At 39.6% G+C, this 22,862-nt stretch overlaps 1 protein-coding gene across 1 annotated transcript in view; it reads left to right on the top strand.

Annotated features, from left to right (window-relative positions):
- Nucleotides 1-19,012, top strand: part of SLAIN1 (SLAIN motif family member 1) — a 46,069-nt gene extending 27,057 nt beyond the window's left edge. The window contains 4 exon segments of the mRNA XM_015851597.2: nt 2,982-3,320; nt 12,511-12,675; nt 14,529-14,811; nt 17,904-19,012. Of these exon segments, the coding sequence (XP_015707083.1) occupies nt 2,982-3,320; nt 12,511-12,675; nt 14,529-14,811; nt 17,904-17,979 (863 nt within the window). The 3' untranslated portion in view covers nt 17,980-19,012.
- The last annotated feature ends 3,850 nt before the right edge of the window (nt 19,013-22,862 follow it).

Genomic DNA, 22,862 nt, shown 5'->3' with positions numbered 1-22,862 from the left:
AGCACTGAAACAGGCTGTCCAGGGAGGTTGTGGAGTCTCCTTCTCTGGAGACATTCAAGATCCAACTGGACACCCACCTGTGTAGCCTGGTCTAGGAAGCCTGCTTTCGTAGAATCATAGAATCATAAAATTGGAAAGGACCTATAAGATCATGTAGTCCAACTGTCCTCCCCTTACCATACCTACAGAAAACCCCTAAGCCATATCTCCTAGTTCCCTGTCCAGGCGCTTCTTGAACACTGCCAGGGACGGCGGCTCCACCAGCTCCCTAGGCAGCCATTCCAGTGCCTGACCACTCTCTGAGAAAAAAAGTTCCTTCTTATGTCCAGTCTAAACTTTATCTGATACAACTTGTGGCCATTTCCTCCGTTCCTGTTTGTTGCCTGGCAGAAGAGGCCAAGCCCCTCCTCATCACAGCTTTCCTTCAGGAAGTTGTAAAGTGCAATGAGGTCTCCCCTGAGCCTCCTCATTTCCAGGCTAAACAATCCCAGCTCCCTGAGCCACTCCTCATAAGAGTGGTGCTCCAGACCCCTCACAAGTTTTGTTGCCCTTCTCTGGACATGTTCCAGGGCCTCAGTGTCTTTCTTGTAGTGAGGAGCCCCAAACTGAACACAGTACTCAAGATGCAGCCTCACCAGAGCTCAGTACAAAGGAATGATCACCTCTCTGGTCCTACTGGCCACACTATTTCTTATACAGGCCAAGATGCTGTTGGCCTTCTTGGCCAACTGAGCACACTGTCGGCTCATGTTCAGCTGAGCATTGACCAACTCCTCCAGGTCCCTTTCCTCTTCACAGTCATCCAGCCACTCAGCCCCAAGCCCATAGTGCTGCATGGGGTTATTGTGGCCAAAGTGCAAGACCCGGCACTTGGCCATGTTGAACTTCATCCCATTCATCTCAGCCCAGCGATTCAGCCTATCCAGATCCCTTTAGAGGGCCTCCCTACCCTTGCGCAGATCAACACCACATCCCAACTTGGTGTCACCTGCGTCTTTGCAGAAGGGTTGGACTTGATGATCTCTATAGGTCCCTTCCTGCCCCTACAATTCTGTGATTCTGTGATTATAATTGTATGTATGTGCTGTGAGAAAGGAAAAAGCTAAGCAGCACTCATGGATATTTTGCAATTACTTTGTTTTTATAAATTTTATAAATGAATTCTCTCTACAGTTTTTCAGACACTGGACTTGCTTAGCTTGGAGAAGAGAAGGCATTGTGGCCTTCCAGTACTTGAAGGAGGGGGAGCAGCTGTTTAAAAAGGTGGACAGTGATAGGACAAGGAGGAATGGTCCTAAACTGAGACAGGGGAGGTTTAGGTTAGATATTAGGAGGAAGTTTTTCACTCAGAGAGCACTGGAACAAGTTCTCCAAGGAGGCTGTGGATGCCCCATCCCTGGAGGCATTCATGGCCAGGCTGGATGTTGCTCTGGTCTGGTGGTTGGTGACCCTGCCTATGACAGGAGGTTGAAACTAAATGATCTTTGAGATCCTTTGCAACCCAGACCATTCTATGATTACAAGAGATGAAGAAGTTGTAGCAAGAAATTGGAGACCCAATCTGACTGTAGCCATGGGACTTGTCAGCATTAAAGCCTGATATGAGTTTGGTAGCACTAGATACATTCAGTAGGGAAATTTAGCAAGTGTACTGAATTCTCAACTGGTCAGTGTGTGTAGTCACAGCTCAGAAATTTTCTAATATTATTTGCAAGAGATAAGAATCAAAAGAAATTAGTTTTGTGACTACCATAGGGGTGAAAGGATGTGTTACGTAAATGACAGCTGTGCTTTCCTCCTTCAGAGCAAGGTTTAAAAAAAGACTTCAGGTGCTTGGCTCTCTGATAAATCAGGTCATTCATAAAGTGGAAGGAGAAAAACTGTTTTTCTTCTAATCTACTTCCTGTGTAATCACTGTATCACATTGTCACAGCAATCAGCATGCAGTCTTTGAACACATGACAGTTGTTGTCCACTTACTCCTGAAGAAAGTGGTAATATTATATGTGCACATAGGCATACACTTGTCACATGCAAAATAATCTCCCACTTGAGAGGGAAAAAAGCAACTATGTTAAGAAATTTTCCTTACAGTAGTGAAGACACTTGTTGAAGCTGAAAGCTTTCTGTAAATTTAAGTCATTGTTCACAGCTATTTACAGAATTGCTAAGATGCTGGAAGTGCAAAGCTTCCTGTGTTGTATGCTGTGGAGCAGGAAAAGAGGAAAGTGGAAGGGCTGTGGATGCTTTCCTCTCACTTCACTTGGAGCAAACCTGTAGAACTAGTAGAAGGATAGTTCCTAACACATGTCATTTTGAGAAGGAGGTGGTAAAATGCGTGTACATGAGATGTGACGGTGTCACCTCTGAGCCTTTTCTGTGTGATTAGGTTTTAGCAGGATTTCACTGTGGTTCAAAGAGGTTGAACAGCAAGAATATTTACATGGATTACATGTTAAGGAATGTCATTACCAAAATTTTCTTTGCATAAAAATAGTAGTAGTAAGTACAATAATAAAAATATAATAATGAGTGTAATAAATATAATACTTCGAAAAAAATAGAGTGAGCATTGATTCCTTCACTTTAGAATAGTTAAATACTTATATTTATGTGATCTTTTCACTGGCAGAGAAATAGGCACCTCCTGAGGGTAATTCATACCATTTGAAGAGAAGTATATGAGACAGCTCACACATAGTGCAATTTGGAGATGCTTGTGTTCTCTTTCTTGTTTCTTTTTTTTTTAAATGTTGTTAAAAAGAGTCTCATTGGAAGTAATTCAAGCTTAGATACCTGAAAGGTAGACACCAGTAGTTAGATCTGCTGAATCCTACCTCAGATCTTCAGCTTTGTCACAGTGTAAATCCAGTTCTTGCTGTCAGATTATGTGTCCATGTACTTGCCAAGTCTGAGAGATTGTGTGTTAAGTTTTGATCACTTAAGCAGAAGCTGAATCATCCTTCTTTTGGAATTTACAGGCCTTAGACAAGATTATGCTTCGACTTCAGCATCAGTGTCAAGACACAGTTCGAGTGTATCACTGCATTCGGGAAAGAAGGGGACATGCAGTGACCAGGAATACGATCGCTACAGCCTTGAGGATGAGGAAGAATTTGACCACCTCCCACCCCCACAGCCACGACTCACACGCTGCTCCCCATTCCAGAGAGGGATCCCACACTCACAGACTTTCTCCAGTATTCGGGACTGCAGAAGAAGCCCTACTTCCCAGCACTTTCCTTCAAGTACTTATCAGCAGCCCTACTATTCTCCTCAAGTCCAAACTCCAGAGCAGCAACCAAATAGGATGAACGGAGGTGGGTTGCATGCTTTCATAGAGCATCTTTTCCTTGAGCCTGTGTTCAAAGTGCCAGTTTTAAGGATCCATTTGCATAAACTGACTGAAAAGTGTTCGGTTTATGACCACTAGATCAGTTCTTAAGTTGCAACAACTGATTTAAATCTGTGCTAATGAGTGTATTATTAGAGGAATGTTATTATTAGGTAATTTGCTGCAAAATGTAATTTGAATCAGTCATGAAAACTATTAATTTTGTCAGTTTTAAAATGTTGCAACTATGAATGCACATGAAGAGAGAAGAAAGAGGGAAAATAGCATCTTTTAGCAGGACATCGTTTGTCCGGAAAAGCTGATCAGGTTTTCAAGCATGGCCTGCGTAGGTCCATCATGGATGTGGCAAAATAGAGAGTAGGGTTTTCAGATTTTCGTTCCTAATAACATTCTCTTTCTTTCTTACCAACTTTTCCATGAATGTAGCTTTGTTGTGAATCCATGATGAGTGCTTCTGATGAAGGTCACTGCTCTGTTCTTGTTCCAGGTCTGGTAGGCCAGACTGCTGAGGTAGTAGGAGATAAGGTTGTCCCCAGTCTACCCTGAGCCATTGCTACTTTATGCACTACATTTGAGATATATTTCAGAGTATGAAATATTTTTCTATCACTGCTTTTTAAGAAATTAAGTTTCCCTGTTTTTGCTATTATCTTCCTTTTCCTTCATCATTACGATCATAGTTTTCATCCTCTTGCTGCATCTTACTTTTTGTTCCTTCAGTCCAAGTCACCACGATACTTCAGGACAGTTAGTTTTCAGTCAAGGTTTTGTTTGTAACATTACAGGTGACAGCTTACCCTTGGGCAAGAAAATAAATGTGTTGTTCAAGACAGTTCCTATTTATAGTGTGCTACAGGTATGTATGTTACTTTCCTGACAAATCAGAAGTGACAGGTTGGTGCCAAGAGCACTTGCATTCAAAGTAAGACGTGGCATGAAAGTATAATTGACAAGTAGCAGCCTACAAAGAAGGCTAAGGTTAGCACAGAGCACAGTGATGTGGGTGTTTGCTGTTACGGCGTATGTACCACATTCGATATTATTTTTCTCATCTGTGAGGTATGAATGGTTTGTGGAAAATCTGTCTGGGAGATAGAAAGGAAAGCAGCCAGATGTTTTTGATTCAGAAATGTGGACAGGATGTTGCACTGCAATGTTTTTGTATCGCTCCTGAAGTCTTTTTTTAATCATTTGTTCATGTCAGTAGAACTAAGAATCTTAGAAACATCCTTATTGTTGGCAGAGACCTTTAAAGGTCATCTAGTCCAACTCCCCTGCAGTGAACAGCTCGGTCTGGTTGCCCAGGGCCTGATCCAGCCTCACCTTGAAAGTCACCCACATCACTCAGCAACTTAATCACCAGATTCCCGCATGGAAATCTCAGAAAGTACTTGCAGCATACAAAAACTAATAAACTTCTAGTTTATTAACTGCAAAAAAATGTAAAACACTACCAATTTTATCACCTGGTTGCCTTGTTTCTCAAAAAGCCTTAGATGTTGGATTATCTATTGAGTACTGTTTGGAAGATCAACACATTACTGGTGTTACTCCAGGTACTTGTTTGCTGGCATGGCAGACAATTTTATGATAGCCAGTACCATTATATTTAGAGGCAATTTGTTTATCTCTTTAGCTTTTGCACCTTCACCCTATGACTCATGTGGCAGTGATCAGTATAAATGGAAAATGCTGGTTCTGAGAAATATTTTGTGGTTTTGGCCTGATTAGTGCCTGATCTAGTGGTTGGCAACCCTACCTGCAGCAGGGGTTGAATCTGGGTGATCTTTGAGGTCCCTTTCAAACCAAGCCATTCTGTGATTCTGTGTTTTGTTGGAAAACAAGGAATAATCTTTTTGCTATATTTAAGATGTGTGAGTAGTGTTTTGACAGTATATTCTCACCAGCGCTTCTCATCATATTGGCAACAATTTCATAGTCTTTCAAGAACTCCTACAAGTTGAAATGGAGTTAGACTGCAAGAGAAGGATTTGTCTGAATCTTGATGTGATGGACCGTGTGTTTCACACTGCTGCACTTTCCTAAGGCTGATGAGAAAGGAAAATCAGATAGATTGAGAGGTTAAACTGTTACGTTAGTTGCAGCTTTCAATATACATGAAAAGTATCATCCATAATTAATCAAAATTGCACTTTAAGCATGCTCTGCTGTTATACTGCTATTACAGTATTCCCAAATCTCTTTTCCTCTCTTTTCTAAAGAGATAGATTGTGTTCTTGTATGTGGAGTCAACAATCTGGCTGCTGGTTCATCTGGTCATTCAGAGTTTTTTGTAAATGAAGATAAACTGAAAAGTAAACACTGGGTTTTAGTATTCAGTCTTGATGGAAAAACAATGTTTAGCTTTGACACAGTGTCTTCCCAAAACTTATATGTTTACCTGACTACAGTTTTTTGCCTTTAAGAACAGATAGTATCAGGAGCTCTGGTTTTGACCTTCTTGCTTGTAGTCAGGTTTTTTGGGTATGGTGTGCTAGCTGAGATACTTATTCTGAGTTTAGATCTGTACTACCTGTATTGCAAAAAATAACCAAAACAAAACAAAACAAAAAACCAAAACAGACTGAAGGTGTGATAAACTTAGAAAATGTTAATAATTAGCTTTGGTATGTTTACTGCTATGAAGCTGGATTGGACTTCAAGAGTACAGTGAGCCCTGGTTGCCAACAAGGCCAGAAGAATCCTGGGATGCGATAAACAGTACAAAACAGACAGGGATCTCCTGGAGAGAGTTCAGCAGAGGGCCAGAAAGATGATAAAGGGCCTGGAGCATCTCCTGTATGAAGAAAAACTGAGTGACCTGGGTCTGTTCAGCCGTGAGAAGGGAAGACTCAGAGGTGATCTTATTAATGTTTATAAATGTCTTCAGTGTGGGTGTCAAAGGGACATAGCCAACCTCTTTTCAGAGGACTGTGGGGACCAAACAAGTGAAAACGACCATAAACTGCAGCACAGGAAGTTCCACACCAATATGCTAAGGAACTTCTTGACAGTGAGGATGACAGAACACTGGAACAGGCTGCCCAGGGGGGTTGTGGATTCTCTGGAGATATTCAAGACCCACCTGGATGCCTACATGTGCAGCCTGCTGTACGTGGCCTGCTTTGCAGGGAGGTTGGACTTGGTGATCTGGATGTTCCATCCAGACCCTACAATTCTGTGATTCTGTGACTCTGTGAAACAAATGGGAAAGGTAAAATGTTTACCAAATAGACAAGGAATATCCCAGCAAGCACTCAGACACTGTATCTGGCTTCCCAGTGGCTTTGAAAAGACATGTGCCAGTTAGAAACCCTGTAATAGAGTTGTTTTGACAAGGTTGAGAGGCGTCTAATACTCGCCTCAAGGAAAGGGCAGGATAGATGAGCCGTCACCTAACAGCGAGTGGCAGTCACCATGACTGAGAAGATGTAGGCATGTGGCTTCTGGGGACAGGAATGGCTGCATCTCTGAGCCATTTCCCTTAACCTTGATGTTAGGGCTTGCAAAGATTTGAGCAGATAGGCCTTCTGGTTCATTGCTGTAAATGCTTTTGGGCTCTTTAAGAGATGAGTCAGGAAAGCTGTATTCTTAGGACGTACACTGTGTGTCTTTACTCTTATCTTGGACTGGATCTGCTTTGCTGTCACCTGTATTTAAGTATTCGGAAGTAGGTATCCAGATGTGAATGCATTGCCCAATTCCTCTGCCTATGTATAAGCAATTAGTGTTACATGAGGTGCTTATTGTAAGAACATAATTGTGTTGAAAAATACCTACCCCATTTGGAAACTGCACATTTTTCCTCCTTCACTTCCTTTCTCTTCCTTTCTCTTCCTTTCTCTTCCTTTCTCTTCCTTTCTCTTCCTTTCTCTTCCTTTCTCTTCCTTTCTCTTCCTTCCCCTTCCTTCCCCTTCCTTTCCCTTCCTTCCCCTTCCTTCCCCTTCCTTTCCCTTCCTTTCCCTTCCTTTCCTTTCTTCTTTCCTTTCCTTTCCTTTCCTTTCCTTTCCTTTCCTTTCCTTCCTTCCTTCTTTCTTTCCTTCCCTTTCTTTCCTTTCCTTTCCCTTTCGTTCCTTTTCTTCCTTACCTTTCCTTTTCTTCCTTTCCTTCCTTCTTCTTGCGTTCCTTTCCTTTTCCTTTCCATTATATCTACCTTTCCTTTCTTTCCTTTTCCTTCCTTTCCCTTTTACTTACCTTTGCTTCCTTTCCTTTCTTCCTCCTGTCCTTCCCTTCGCCCTTCCCCTTCCCCTTCCCCTCCTCATTCCTCCCTTCCCTTCCCCTCCCCTCCCTTCCCCTTCCCTTCCTTCCCTCCCCTTCCCCTTCCCCTCCCTCCCTCTCCTCTCCCTCCCCTCTCCCCCGCTCTCTTCCCCCTCCTTCCCTTCTCCTTCCTTAGCCTTCCCTTCCCTTCCCTTCCCTTCCCTTCCCTTCCCTTCCTTCTTCCTTCTGTTTGTCTTTCCACACAAATTCCAATCAGACATATGAGAGCAGCATTTTAGTAGGCAGTAGGTCTGTGTTTAGATACTTGTTCAGTATCAAGTGACCCTGATTTGTGTGTTCAGAGGCATGAAAAAAAGCCTCCTCTTACTGATTTACTGAGTGCTTTTCTTCTCTTAGCTTCTCTAAAATGAGTAAGGGAGAGAGAAATCTGAAGGAAATTTTAGCGGACTCTTTAATAAAGAAAAGGAGAAGAAAATCTTTTTCAGTCACTTTTGAAGTGTTACTGACAATAGTGAGCAGTGGAGAGAAGTCATGGAAAGGTAATGGAAAAATCTCTATTTGGCTTTGAAAGGAGACTTAGTCCGGGGTGAAGTAAAGTAATAATTTAAAATAAAGTGAAAATGTTCAACATAGCAAAGTGTAGATATTGACAGTAATGAAGAATGCTGTCTCTTGCTTAATTTTTTTTTAGTTCTTTATCTGTATACATGTATTTGTGTACTGATGTCTCTGTTGTATCAACTGATGATTCCACAGATCATTAACTCATCCATGGTGTATTTAGGATGTCATACCTCTTGTAAGTATAACCCGTGTAATGCAGATACTGAGGTCAGGTGTTTGAAGGTGAGGAAGAGAAATTAATTGACAGCATGTATCCTATATGATGAAGTTGTAATTGAGTATGATTTTTTTAAGGATTTCAGAACAAAGTCTGAATAACAAGTTTTTCCCTTAAGTTTTGTTCCTCAACTTCTTTGTGCATACAGTACAAATAAGGTGGGATTGAATTTGCAAGTTTTGTGTGAAGGATTTAAATACGTGAAACTATGAATGTAGTTTAAAAAGTGATATAGGTTTCTCTGAGACTCCAATAATTTTGATTCATTGTATTACATTTCTTAAGCACAGTGCACTTTTGATAAGATGTGAATTTGTTCAAATAAGATGCTGACAACACTTGAAGAAAATAGCAATGAACGAATAAATCTTGTAAGACACTTCACTATAGAGCCAACATAAGCTTTGACTGCACTTAGTCTTGCCCATGTCAGTAAGTGTTGAATGTCTGACCTCAGTTTGGTGTTTTTAAATCTAGGCTTTTAAGCCTTATTTTGTATGTAACAAGACCCATCTTTTGTAATGCTTGTACTGATAACCTGCTCATTTTACACAGTGGAAACAGACTAATCAATGTGCAAGCTACTAGCCCACCAGTTGTAATCCTCCAGTAGGTATTCCTGTTGTTCATTTTAGGTTTTGTTTTCTTTCTGTCTGCTAACACCTTTCTTCAGTTCTGGAAATCACTGACAGATTTATATATACCATTTGAATATTTCAGTCTGACATGGCATAAAGACCTGTTGCATTGGCAACATTTTTACATTCTCTTGTATCCTAGGAAATATCTGTTCTAGAAACCATTCCCTCAGATTCTGGGCCACTTCTATGAGATATGAGAGAATCATTATTTAGGAACATTTATCCATGATCAAAAAGTGCTTCAGTGGATGAAGCGCAGTGGATGAAAGCATTTTTTTTGAAGGGAAGATAATATTTATCAAGAGCCTCTACAGGAAGCCCAAAGGTCAGAACTCCCAAGTCTGGCAGCCTAGCAAGATCATACCTCTTGTGGTGCATTCTGCATGGATGTTAACCTTCAGTTAATGCTGGTATTTGCTCACAAGAAGGAGAAAGACAGTGATGGCTACTGACAGAGCTGGAATCAGCAGGCAACTTTTGCTGGATCATTCTGCTGCAGATATGAGAAACAAGGGCAATGCATACAATCTGAAGAACAGTCATGAAGTAACAAGCGCCTGTATATATGGATGAACCACTCTGAGAAGATGGTAATGACAAGAAATTGTTTACTAAATCTCTTGCATGACCTATCCATGCATTTGGACTTAACGCTTGCAAAAAGGGAAAGAACAAAAATACATCTGTGGCTTTTTATGTGACTGCATAAAGGGAATGTTTACTACCAGTGGCTTAGCAAAGTATTTTTGCTTTCTTCTCATAGATTTCCAGCAAGTTTATATCTAGTCAGGTTTCTGTGGCCTGAAGTAATATTAAAATCCCATAACTCTTGTCTTCTCCTTTTGTATACCAGGCTTACAGGAGCTGATTTTTCACTTAAAAAACCCATGAGAGTCTCCACTGTTCATAGGAGGGAAACAGGTGACAGAACAAACATCAAGAAAGAGATGAAAGAGAATGTATCATCCAAGGAGATGAAAGTTGCAAAATACTATAAAGATCAGCATTTCTGTTTTTTCCCCAAACGCAAAATTGACCTGCTATTTTCATTGCTTTTCAGGGCTATTTATCTCAGCAAACAAAAGGAATAATGAAAGAAGTAATAGAAATGCTTGACAGATGAGAATTTGCAGGTGCAGTAGGAGTCTGCTGCCAAAGGACTGAATCAGCAGCAGAGCAAACTGCTTAGAAAAGTAGGGACTACTGAGTGGGAGGCAAAAGAAATGGCCACTCTTACCATGGAAGAAATCCAAGCATCTTCTGTGCTTATTTTCTTGCTACTTTAGCTGCATCTACTGGACAGTTTTAGACACAGATTATTCCTTTTGTGGCTGACACATTCCCAGAGTGAAGGAACATGTAGATTCCAAGGAATTCTGGTTGTACTAAGTGATACATGGATAGTATTAGACAAAAATCTGTTTTATTTAGTGTCGTCTTTCCTACCACTGTCCTGCCACACATTTTTCTCCATTTTTTAGCTACAGACACCTCTTGCTTGTGAGTTTTCTTCAACTCTGGGCCAAAACTGTTATTGCAGAAAGGCAGTTGCCTTTCCAATTTGCAAAATCGTGAGTATTTCAGAAATGGGGACTTAGAGTTTCTATATGGATGCCACTGTTCACATCCCCAGTATGATTTTGGAAACCTGATAGCAGTTGTGGCATTTTTATACCAATGAAACTGTTATTTACAACCTGAGTGAATCACAGTGGTAATCCCTTTGTTTGCCAGTGTCAGTGATGAGTCACTGAAACACAGCACCTTTAATTCTCTGATGAAGGGTTACCCTTTAAACTTCTCGTATTGGAAAAGATCTATTAGAATTTGGCTGTACTCTAGTTTCTGGAAAGTCAAACCTTGTATTCCCTTTTCTTCCAATGAACACCTCCTTATTTTACTTTCCATACTTATTGTTCAATTTCAGTAAGATGAACAGGGCTATGTAAACTATTTCATAGACAGCAATGGTTTTCTACCTCAGACCATCCTGTGGTAACTGAAATTCAGAGTTATTAAGTATGAATGGGAAGGCCAACAAGGGCAGGTAGGCAGTGGGAGCTGGGATGTGAGGGTATTAGAAATGGTGGACCTTTGAAATACAAGCATATTTTTCAATATTTGGAGAATGCTGCACTGATTCTTGTCGTGATGACCATTCATATAAAATAGCTACAGTTTAAGCCTTGCTATATGACTCAGTTTGCTAGAGGTACATAGGCAACATGCATACTCAAGTTAGTGACTGCTAATGCATTTTATAGATAGAACTGTACTGTCACTTCTCATTACTCATTAGTTGTTAGCAGATTTAAGGATTAGAGGAGCTCATTATAGTGCCAAATAGGCTATATATTTATGTGAGCTGATTAACAGGGACTCCTGAGAGTCAATTCATAGTTTCTGTTTGTTGAACTTACCCCATGTGAATTAGGAGGTCAACTTAAAACAGCAGTTGGAAACCATGTGTGATGTATTAATTCAAAATTGTAATCTTGACTTGTCCTGCTTGCCATTGAAAAGGGTAGTTGTAGCTGCCTTTTACGAGAAGAGTGTATCACTGCAGTGTAAGAGGTGGAGGCAGATCTGTACTGTGCATTGGAACCTACTACAGGTCAGTAGCTGGCAGACTCCACACTGAACCTGGTACCAGAAAAAGAATAACCACATAAGCAGCAGCACAACATTTTTGCTACTGAACCTTGCCAGGAGGCCAGTGCCATTACAAAGAAGATTTACTGAATGACTGGTTACTTCCATACTTAGGTTAGCAACTGAACCTGCCCTGATACATCTCATTTCCAGCTTTCTTTCTGTGCAGGGCCTTACTCTACAGGTCTGCTCTGAAAACACCTACCATAAGTGTGATAGGATGGAGACACACCAGATTTGAAAAAGTTGATGTCAGTCCAGGTCTCCAAACAAATGCCAGCATCAAGACTGAACAGGTTTTCAGCACTGCCACCTTTCTGAAATCTAACATGCAACTAGGGCTAGCGCCTGAATGCAAGACTTAGTCACTTAGGGTGAATTCATCTCGTATGTCTTTAGATATCCGCAATATAAATATCCACATCTGATTGTCACTTCAGCCATGCTTTTTATTCACTTCAAAGAAACAGATGCATTCAGGGCATGATTCATCTGACCTATTTTACGCATTTACATTAAACTCTCTCTTATTATGACACTAAAGTGTCTGAGTCTTTGTAATCCCCAAAATGTACTCCATGTTGGTGTTTTTAAAATGATTTGTGAATAATTGTGATATTACAATAAGGACTCAGTTAGTGGGCTATTGATGATGTACTCATATTGTCTCTATTGACCAAAACCTTTCTTTTTGTTTAATCAACTTGGCTTTAATTTTGATTTTTTTTACAGAAATTATTCAGAGTCTCTTTGCAATTGTTGCAGATTCTGACATGACTGTGAATATTGTGCTCTCACTTCAGATAAACTCCGAAGAAGCATGCCTAACCTAGCTCGGATGCCAAGTACCCCCACCATTAACAATACTGCTGGCTTTGCTAGTTCTCCAGTCACTGTGAGGAACAGTCAGAGCTTTGATTCCAATCTACATGGAGCAAGTAATGGGATTTCAAGGATGCAGTCGAGTAGTAAGTACCTGTGCTCTTTGGCTGTGTGTAGGGTACTGACAGAATGGTAAAGTATATGTTCCAGCCACTGGAAAGCTTACATAAAGTTTTCATTTTATGAAAAATTAAGGGCAGACTGCATTCCTTCTATACTGGATTTTAATATAATTCCAGATTTTAAAGCTGTTATTTTGGAAGGCAGTTTCTGTCTGATCTTCTTATACAGTGCTGAGGGTTTCATCACAACCTTTATTTTCTTTGCCCACTTATTTTTTACTAACTTTAAAATTACAGTAATATAATGGTAGTGGTATAGAAGCATCAATAAAGGTGCTAATTCATATAGGCTTAGATGTTTAGCTTTGATACTGAAATTTAAAATATTGCTTTTCTCAGTAATTTGTACAATACTGTATTTACATTACACTGTATTGTCTTAAAACACATGACCTCTCTATTGAACTGGAGCCACTTTGTGGCAAATGGAGGGTTATATCCTCAAGTATATATTACATGTTGAGTGAGTGACTTAAAACGACTCTGTAATCGGTTTAATTTAGTTGACTTCTAGATGGCAGGGTGGCAGTATTGATCTATCATTTGTTGAATTATTAATGTAGAATGTCAACAAGATAGATCAAGAACCAAGGCAGCCTTTTCTAGCACAATAATTGAGGTATTCTTATGGGAAGTGGAAAAAGTGAATGATGTTTGACACAGACAGGAGAAGGAACCGAACTTCTGCCTACTATTCCCTGTGAAGTTTTCGAGGGAACAGTTGGCACAGAAGAAGTCCTGTGGGTATTTTCCTTCAAATTTGAACAGAATTTTCAAAAGACTTCAGAATGATTAAATTGAATATTTATTGGAAACATGCCATTGTGCTGGATTTCTTTTGCTTTATTTTCATCCTGGTAGGAGAATAGAAAGATGCTTAGGGTCTCACTTGAAACTTTCCTGCTAGTGTGTTGAGAATTTTTATTTACTACTATTTTATTATTATTATTATTTACTACTATTTAATTTTATGTACTACTTTAAAATATGTGTTTCTCTGTGTGTTTATGTGTGTATGTGTACGTGTGTGTATGTAACAGGTAAATCTTCTGAAATGCATATTTACCAAGTGGCTTTGTTGGGGTCTTTAAGGAGCTGTGTCATGAGATAGGCTCCAGCAATACACTGCTAGTCTTGTTTAACTGAGTCACACATCTTTGTTTTCTTTCATGTTTTTAAATGGTTTTAAATGCCCTTCTTCAAAGAGTTGAAAAAAGATTGGCCTGTGTGCAGTAGTTAGTTTAATTGCTTCAGGCTTTAGATGGTTTGCTTCAGATACGTGAATTCTGAACCAGATGCTTGTTTGATGTACACCAGAGGGCAGGATTGCATAGATAAAGCTCCTGAAATAGGTAGCATTCATTTAAAATGATTATTTACATAACATCAGCCATGGAATATGTTGCTATATTTCAGATCTTTTTATTGCCTTCTGATTGTTTTTACTATGGACAGCCTTATAAACATCTACGTAATCTAACTAATTAATATACTTTCAGTGGCTTCAAAGCTCTAATTGCATAAGTGGAATTAATTTGCTTTTAATGACTAGTGAAACCTCTTTGAGAGGGAAAAAGAAGGGTGAATAAGAGGGTTTTTGTTTGGTATGGGAATAGAATGGGATATTTTAGATCAATGCAATGTTAACAGATGCAGTATTGGATCCTAGGGGTTATTCAGCAGTTTATAATTATCAAGTTAATTGCATAACGATGTGTTTATCTGCATTTAAATCTGTCTTGAGATGAGCATTATTACCTTGCCTTGTTTGCTGCATATTGACCTCGTTACTTCCTTTCCTACCTCTCTTTTAATAGTTCCATCTCCTGGACAGCTTCAACACAGAGTTCACAGTGTGGGACATTTTCCAGTGTCTGCCAGGCAGCCTCTCAAAGCTACTGCCTATGTAAGCCCAACTGTACAAGGTAGCAGTAGTATTCCAGTGTCCAACAATCTACAGTTACACTCTAGTACTGGGATCCCAATGCCAAACAAGGTTGCCAGTCAAGGGATTTTGGGGCGCAGTGCTCTTCCAAGACCCTCATTGGCCATCAATGGGAGTGGCATACCCAGAAGTAAAATTGCACAGCCAGTTCGAAGGTAAGAGTTAAACAGCCCACCTTTCCTCTGTATCTAGATTTGATTTAAATAGTCGTTTAGATAGTTGTGGTGTTATTTTTTTTTCCATGGAGTATGAAGCTGGGCTATAAAGGAGAGGCATTTCTAGCTTCCAGTGCTGAGTCAGTGAACAGGTGAAGATTTCTCTCCATAAATAGTGACGGAAAGTGCCTGCTCATAGTAAACTGTGATACTTGCTAGAATGTAATTATGTAAGAGAGGAATGCTACTCATTCAAAACATTTTATATCATTGATATATCATTAGCAGATGACTCACCATCTTCCAGACTTGAGCCAACTATTGATTCAAGCTCATAGGATAAGCTTGAGAAAGGCGTGCATGCCTATTGTTAAAAGCAGTGGACTTCAGAAATGCAACTTGTGGTGTTACCTCATTAGAATATGAGGAAGGAGATACTTTGCATGGCTTGGTCTTGTGTCAAACCAGCATCCTTTCACTTCCAGCTGGGAAACAGTAGGCAAACTGGGAATCTTGAAGTACTTTGAATTTGCAATGAGCTGTATTGCTAAATAAATGAATTCTTGCATTTTGCAAGAGATTGTCTCAAAGTAAGGATAAGCAATAAAACAAGCCTAAAGAAAGAAACTATGTTTTCATCACCTTATCACAGATGGGAGTTAAACTTCTAGCTGTATATTCTGTGATTAATGTGTTGAAGTTTGTCAAAGGGAAACCTTTATCAACTAGTGTCAAGTCATTAAGCTATTTTTCCCATTGCCTGCATCCCCCCTATTGCGAAAGCCTGCTGCATCACTGCCTGCTTTTCTGTTGGATGAACTGTCTCTGTTTAGCTCTCACTATTTCTATGCTTTTCACTAGATACTGGCAAATTCAATTGCTCATATTCTCTGTTTGCTTGGGTTATGCAGGGATTACACCAAAGTGACTGACAACAGGTTTTGACCAACTGTGGTGAAACTTTGATAAACAGCTGTCAGATTTCTTCTTTGATGAAGACTATACCATGAGATTTCTGTTACAACTTTCTCTCCTCTCTGCTGGAACTCTGTTAGAGTTCTTCATAGTAAAGGCTTCTTGTTTTTGGGTTTTTGTTTTTTTCTTTTCCTCAACTTCATGTTCTGCAGAGCTCTTAAGTCTTTCATAGCAACATGTGAGAAAGTGACTTTCTGGGGGACAAGGCCCAGTCTCTTGTTATTTTGTAGCTTCCTACAACAGGCAGTGTTAAAGAAAAACAAAATAAAGAGATTTCAGTGACAGGGCAAAACACTCTGCTCTCAACACTGTTTTTATTAGAAGCTGATTCAAATTGGTAACTGTTCTATTTGTAGTCCTGTAGGTCTGGAATCGTATCTTCCCATCAACCATGAGAGGAAGATTTTCTCATTGTTGCCTGTGTCACTATGGTCATTTCTGAGGAATGGTATTTCTGATTATCTGTTGAAGAGTCTTGGTTCTATTGATATATAATAAAACTGTTTTTAATCATAACTTCATAGAAGGCAGGAAAGATTTTTTTGCTTTGTTCTGTTTTTTTTTCCTTTAATAAATCACATGTTCGGGAAGAATTGTTCTTTCAGAACAAAACTATTTATTTTTTATCTATAGCCAGACTTTTGTGAAGCCAAGTTGCTGGTCTTCTACATAAAATAAATTGACACTTTGTGTAGGCCCTGTGTTTGGAAACTTCAGTACTTCACAGAACCAAACACAAGGGAGTACTTTTGACAATTTACAGCCAAGGTAATCAATGTGGCTAAATGTTACCCTCTTTTCTCCTCCTGTCAGAGATATTAAAGCATCCAAAAGCCGTGTAAATAAATTGTAATTATTGTGTTCCATCTGCATTCAATCTTAAAAGCAAGGCAGCTTTTTTTCCCTCTTAAATGGATGCTCCAGTCCCCAGCTTTCTCCAGGTCCACACTCTGGCACTGGGTATACAGGTCCGCCTTCACAACTACTTTCCCCTACTTGTTGGTCCTCCATGTTCCATCTTCACTCAGGAGCATGATGGCTCAAGCAGAGTGAGCTGGAAGCCATCTGCAACAGCCCTGTTATCCCGCAGCACCCAAACAAGCAGAGCAGTGCTTGGACCAGGGTCAGACAATTCTCCAGTGATTAGGCAAGTCTCAGCTAACCCTGAATATCTCTTTTGTGCAAGGTCATTTGGATGGGAGAGAAGGCATCAGTAAGTTATGGCACCTACTGCTAAAGGAAAAGCAGAGAAGTAGGAAATGATGGCTCATGACTTGGTTTTATAAGAAGAAGTTTTACAGAATTGGCACTCTTTCTTTTCAGCAAGTTGTGATGTAACTAAAATAAGGTTGTCTCATCACTAGTGGACTGGTAGTTAGGTCAGTTAGGTAGTTGTTTGTGTGTTTGTTTTTTAATAGTCCTTAAAACAGTTCCAAAACTTCCAACATGGAAGGTTTGGAAGCTGGTCAACAACAGTTTTTTAAGAGGTTCTTGTTCATTAGTGAGAATTAGAACCTGAGTGTGAAGGTGTGTGGCTGAAAGATTGCCAGCTCTCTGCATGGGCAGTGGTGTAGGAATTGTCAGCTGTCTGAATTTGGCTAACAGATGGAAATACATAATCATGTCTCTTGGATAGGAAGTTCTGGAGCAGGGCTCGATACAGTTCTTCCCTTGATAAGATGCCTTAATTCCTTGGTGCCTGCATAGTGCTTTTGGGTTTTTTGAGAGTACACTGAGCAGAACAGCTTTTTGGAGAATATTTCCCATTATGTATCTGCTGAAGGTTTACATTTGTATTTATATTCTTCAGGGTGCTTAGCTCTGAAGAATCAAGTCTTCCCACTAAGGGGGATCTTATATTTCATGTAAGAATTATTCAGTAAATTTCTTTCTGCAAATCTTTTATCCAGTAACATAAATGGGATCTCGTTGGAAATCTTAATTTCACCATAGATCTTTATAGTTGCATTTGCATGGAACCAGGTTTATACCACAGTGATGTCTCCAAGTAAGCCACAAAGCCAGTGTCATTACTGAAGTAAGTCATATTTTTTTTTACTTCAACCTTTCATATGTAATACAACTTCCCTTGTCTTTTTCTGTCATTTGTTCTGTAGTTTTCTTCAGCCTCCAAAGCCACTTTCATCACTCAGCACGATGCGGGATGGGAACTGGAGAGATGGCTGCTATTGATGAATGATGCCCATGAACAATGGAAAATAAGTACTACGGATTTAGTACGACAGATTTAATTACCCAGCTGGCTGGGTAACAATGATTTGGAAAAGGAGCATCATGCAATATTATATCCCCTGGGATTTTAATATGTAAACATCCATAATGCAATGCTGTTTTTTTAAAAACAAACATCTCATCAAATACTAAATATTGCACTTCATCAATTTCCTGAACATCTGCGTCCGACTAATAATGTCAGAATTATTGTGTAGAATTGAAGAAAGTACTACATATGTGCAAGGCACCAGAACATTTCCTTAGAAAGAACTTGGAGTTAAGGGTTTTGGGGCAGTTTTGCTCTACTGAAATCCTAAGATAATTTATTCAGTATAAAGGCATTGTGTATTTTATTTTGAATTTTGGGGGGACTTACTTATGTGCTTGAATTTTTTTTAGCGTTTCCAGTATATTTTATTTTGTATACTTGAGTTCATTTCAACTTGCCTGAACTTTGAACAACAGAGAAATGATTTAACTTTTCTGTGCCATAAATAATATTTTTGGGGCAATGTACTTTTTTAGCACTAGGAACATATCTTACAAAATTGTACCATTGGCAATACAAAGCAGTATATTTATGTTGCGAAAGCACAAAAAAAGTAGCACTCACTGGAGACTGCCATCCAGCAGGGTCAGCATGGTTTTGTTGGTCTTTCACCATTTGTTCAATTGTTAATTTATTGTCATAGTGTTTTGTATTTAAAATGGCATCGTAAGTCACACTGCACTTACAAAGATACGGTGATCTCTACGACTATGTTTGGTTTTCAGTACTTTACTACAAAGAATAAAATTGTAATGTTTTATTAACAGTTGCTTATGTAAAATGAGTTTTAATGTGAATAAATCTTTTTGATAGATCTTTTACAAAACCCAATTGCACTAATCAATGCTTTCTTATAATGGCATATGACTTAATATTTGATTACAACTGTGTATACTGCTGTTTTGGAATGTTTCAGAAATAAAGAATCTATTTCAGCAATAATACTGTTACTGTAACTAAGTTCATCTGATTTTTTAAAAAAAGAAACATGCCTTGAAGCTGTAATTTGTCCAGAACACAGGTAAGTATTATTTTTTAAACAAACTTACTGTGATGTTAAGAGTTTTTTTCAATTTAATGTTCAGATTTTGCACGTACAAATGTGACACAGTAGAAAAAAGAGAATGTGTATGAAGGCCATTCTTTTGCCATGGATTTAGCTCTGAATTTTCTCGAGGATCTGTTTTTATTAAAAGGGCAAACGAAAGAAAAAATCAAATAAAGAAGAGGAATTTAGTGGTAGGTAAAGCCTTTATTAGGGTGAGATGTGATTGTACAGGAATGCAGCAGTATCTTTGCAGTTTTCATAATAAATAATAAACAAAAAGAATCTTGATAAGGGTCAAGAAATATTCCAGCATGGAAATCATCTCAGCACAAGTAAGTATTTCAGCATGGAAGTCATCTTGTTCATAAGAAACTAATTAGAAAATACTACTACTGGCTAAAGGAATCAGTTGTTTCTTCGACAGTATTAGTCACCTTGAACTGTTTGTTTTGATTGCAGACTGATTGTGACGGGTATGCAGAGCCAGATATGGTGGTGCTTCATTATTTGCCTATGACAAAGAGATTTACAGAACCTGCCTCCAGGCCCAGAGACCACAGCACAGGAAAGACATGCCGCTGTTGGAGTGGTTCCAGAGGAGAGCCGCAGAGCTCTTAGGACTGGAGCACCTCTTCTGTGAACAAAGTCTGGGGGAGCTGGGCTTGTTCACCTTGGAGAAGAGAGGGTTCCAAGGAGACCTTGTTGTTTCCTTCCATTACTTAAAGGGAAGTCTACAGAAAAGCTGGGGAGGGACTCTTTGTGAAGAAGTGTAGTAACAGGTCAACAAGTAAGTTTATAAGCTAGAAGAGAGAATATTTATATTAGATGTTAGGTAGAAATTCTTTGCTAATTCTTTGCTCTCCAGGGTGCTGAGGCGCTGGAACAGGCAGCATGTTCCACCACACCAGTGAAGATGTGGATGCTCCATCCCTGAAAGTGCTTAAGGCCAGGTTGGATGGATGGAGGTTTGGATAAATTATTCGAGTGGAAAGTGTCCCTGCCCTTGGAAGGGAGGTTGTAAATAGTTGATCTTTACCTTCTAACACAAACTGTTACGTGATTCTGTAACTCTAACCTACAGCAGAATCAGGCAAAGGCTCTCAGTTCACAACCTCTGTCTCGTATGAGCAGTGCTAAGGCAGAGCTAACCTTTGGGAGCTAACCTTGGTGCCCCATTTATATCCTTGCTTCTCCATTATATGCGTTATCACAGCTGCAAATTGCTCCGAAGTTTTGTGATGGGTTGCAAGCTGCTTGTTGGAGGCAGTGCTGAGTTGCACGCAAGAGGGCAGCATATCCTTGGAAATGTTTTGTTTGCAGTAACTAAAGCTGTGCACTTTTCCAGGCACTTCATTGAATTCTTTTCCAATGTTGTTCGTATATGACATGCAAAAGAAAGTGCTGAAATTTGATTGAATTTGATTTGCACTTTTATACTAAACACCACAAAATGTGTCACTAACTGGAGAATTAAGCATTTTTGATGCATTGAACTCTTTGAGAAAATGCAGTGTTTTTTCCTGTCTAGTTGTTCTAGTCTCCTATAATATGTTATTTCATTACATCAGGATTTCATAAATGTCTTTTTGTTAAATATCTGTCATGCTGGATGCCAACAGTCTTTAGGAGGAAACCCACGCTGTGAGTGGCTTTATGTCTTTTTCCATCCTCTAAGAAGCAACAGAATCAATTCATTTCAGCTATATACTGTGGTAGTGATTCTCTTTCCTTGTAGCTAAGGGAATTTGATTCTCTGATTCTGTGCTCAGGGGAGACCTTATTGCTCTCTGCAGCTACCTGAAGGGAGGCTGTGGTGAGATGGAGTTAGGCCTCTTTTCCCATGTAACTAATGGTAGGACTAGAGGGAATGTCTTTAAGTTGTGCCAGGGGAGATTAAGATTGCACGTTAGGAAAAATTTATTCTCTGAAGGAGTGGTCATGTGCCAGAATGGGCTGCCCGAGAAGGTGGTAGAGTCACTGTGGAGATGTTCAGGAAATGTTTAAATGTCATACTAAGGGACATGGTTTATTGGAAAACATTTATGATAGGTGGATGGTTAGACTGGGTGATCTTGGAGGTCTTTTCCAACCTTGCTATTTCTATGATTCTATGAATTTGCTGTCTCCACTGTGATTAGCATCACCTAACCAAAAACTACTGAATAGTGCCATACTTTACCACTTTCTCACTGGGAGAAAACTCTATGGACTATGCAACAGAACAAAACCACTTCTACCAGTATTGATTCTGTATGGGGCAAATCTTCTCCAGGGCAATGTGAAACAGCAAGGCCATGCAGATAGCTTTAAATAGAGTCAAACTGCTGTTCTTCATGAGGAGCCAAAGATACTTTCATTTCTGAAAATGAGAGTATTGAGGAATCTCCGTAACCCGCTTCGGTTCTCCATCTTTTGATGCATGAAAGCAATCTACTCTTCTTGTTGCTGAGCCCCAGAAATGATTCTTCAACACAAACCTACCTCCTTCTATGCAAACTCGTCTTGCTCTCAGTTCTTGAGCTGGTGTCTGAAAAGTAACTCTAAACCTTTTTCTCAAAGATATTTTCCTTCCCTTTTCAGTTACGAGATAAAACCCTCTAACTTTCCAGTCATTCAGTCCCATAACCCAATCAGTCTTTGACATTTATCATAAACTAACATTCTGGTCTGTCTAAATTTTACATGATAAATAGAAAATAGAAATTTCCTTCTCCATCCTTAGAGATAATGCATTCATCTGTGATCTCCTCACCTGAAGTCACCTTTTTATTTGGCCCTAACTGGTATAGTCTTCAACTGCAAGGTCCGTCCAAACCAAAACTACAATATCATCTTCCCGTCTTCCCATTTTGATGATGTTACTTCCACTTTTTGTATATTGCTGCTGATTTCTCTCACTGTGGAAATCAGTTTAGTTAAATGCAAGCTGTACTCAGTTTTCAAAGCAACTGTGTAATCCCACTAACAGTTCCTCATTCAGTGTTGAAGTAGATTCCTGTATCTAAGCCCCATGATGTCATCCTTGTTCTTTTCTAAACAAAGAATCTCCTAGCTTCACAGAATCACAGAATGGTTGAGGTTGAAAGGGACCTCTGGACGTCTCCTTCCTCAGAGTCCCTTAGAGCATGTTGCCCAGGACTGCATCCAGGTGGCTTTTGAGTATCTGTCTCCATGGTGGAAGACTCTACAATCTCCTTGGGCAACCTGTGTCAGTGCTCCATCACGTTCACAGTAACAAGTTTTTCCTCACATTTAGTCAGAATTTCCTGTGTTTTATTTTGTGTCCATTGCCTCACTTCCTATTGCTGGACACCATCCTTTTGACACCTGCCCTTCAGATACTTACACACATTGATCAGATCCCCCTGAGACATCTCCAGGCTTGTACTCATGCATAAGGTTATTCCTCCCAAAGTGTTAGACTTCGTAAGTCTTTTTTGAATTTCAAGAAGTTCTTCTGTGTGCCACTGATCACAACTCTCAGATATTTGCCACTCACCCAGTTCCCAGTCCATCTCACCATCAACCCACCCATCCTACACTTCCCTGGGCTTGCCCATGGGAGACAGCATCAAAAGCCCTGAGTCAGTATCAAAAACCTTGATGCAGTATCAAAAGCTTTCTATGTTGTCCATCACTGAAGGGGAAATAAATAGAATGGGCATCATTTTTATTCACCTTCAGATCCCTCCTTAAAAGCTTTTCTAAAGTACCACTGAAAGCAGGGCAACAGTTACACTATGT

Source organism: Coturnix japonica, chromosome 1 (genome assembly GCF_001577835.2).
Source record: "Coturnix japonica isolate 7356 chromosome 1, Coturnix japonica 2.1, whole genome shotgun sequence".
NCBI classification, from domain to species: Eukaryota; Metazoa; Chordata; class Aves; order Galliformes; family Phasianidae; genus Coturnix; species Coturnix japonica.
Note: the sequence above shows the minus strand (reverse complement) of the source record. Positions and strands in the feature narration are given on the sequence as shown.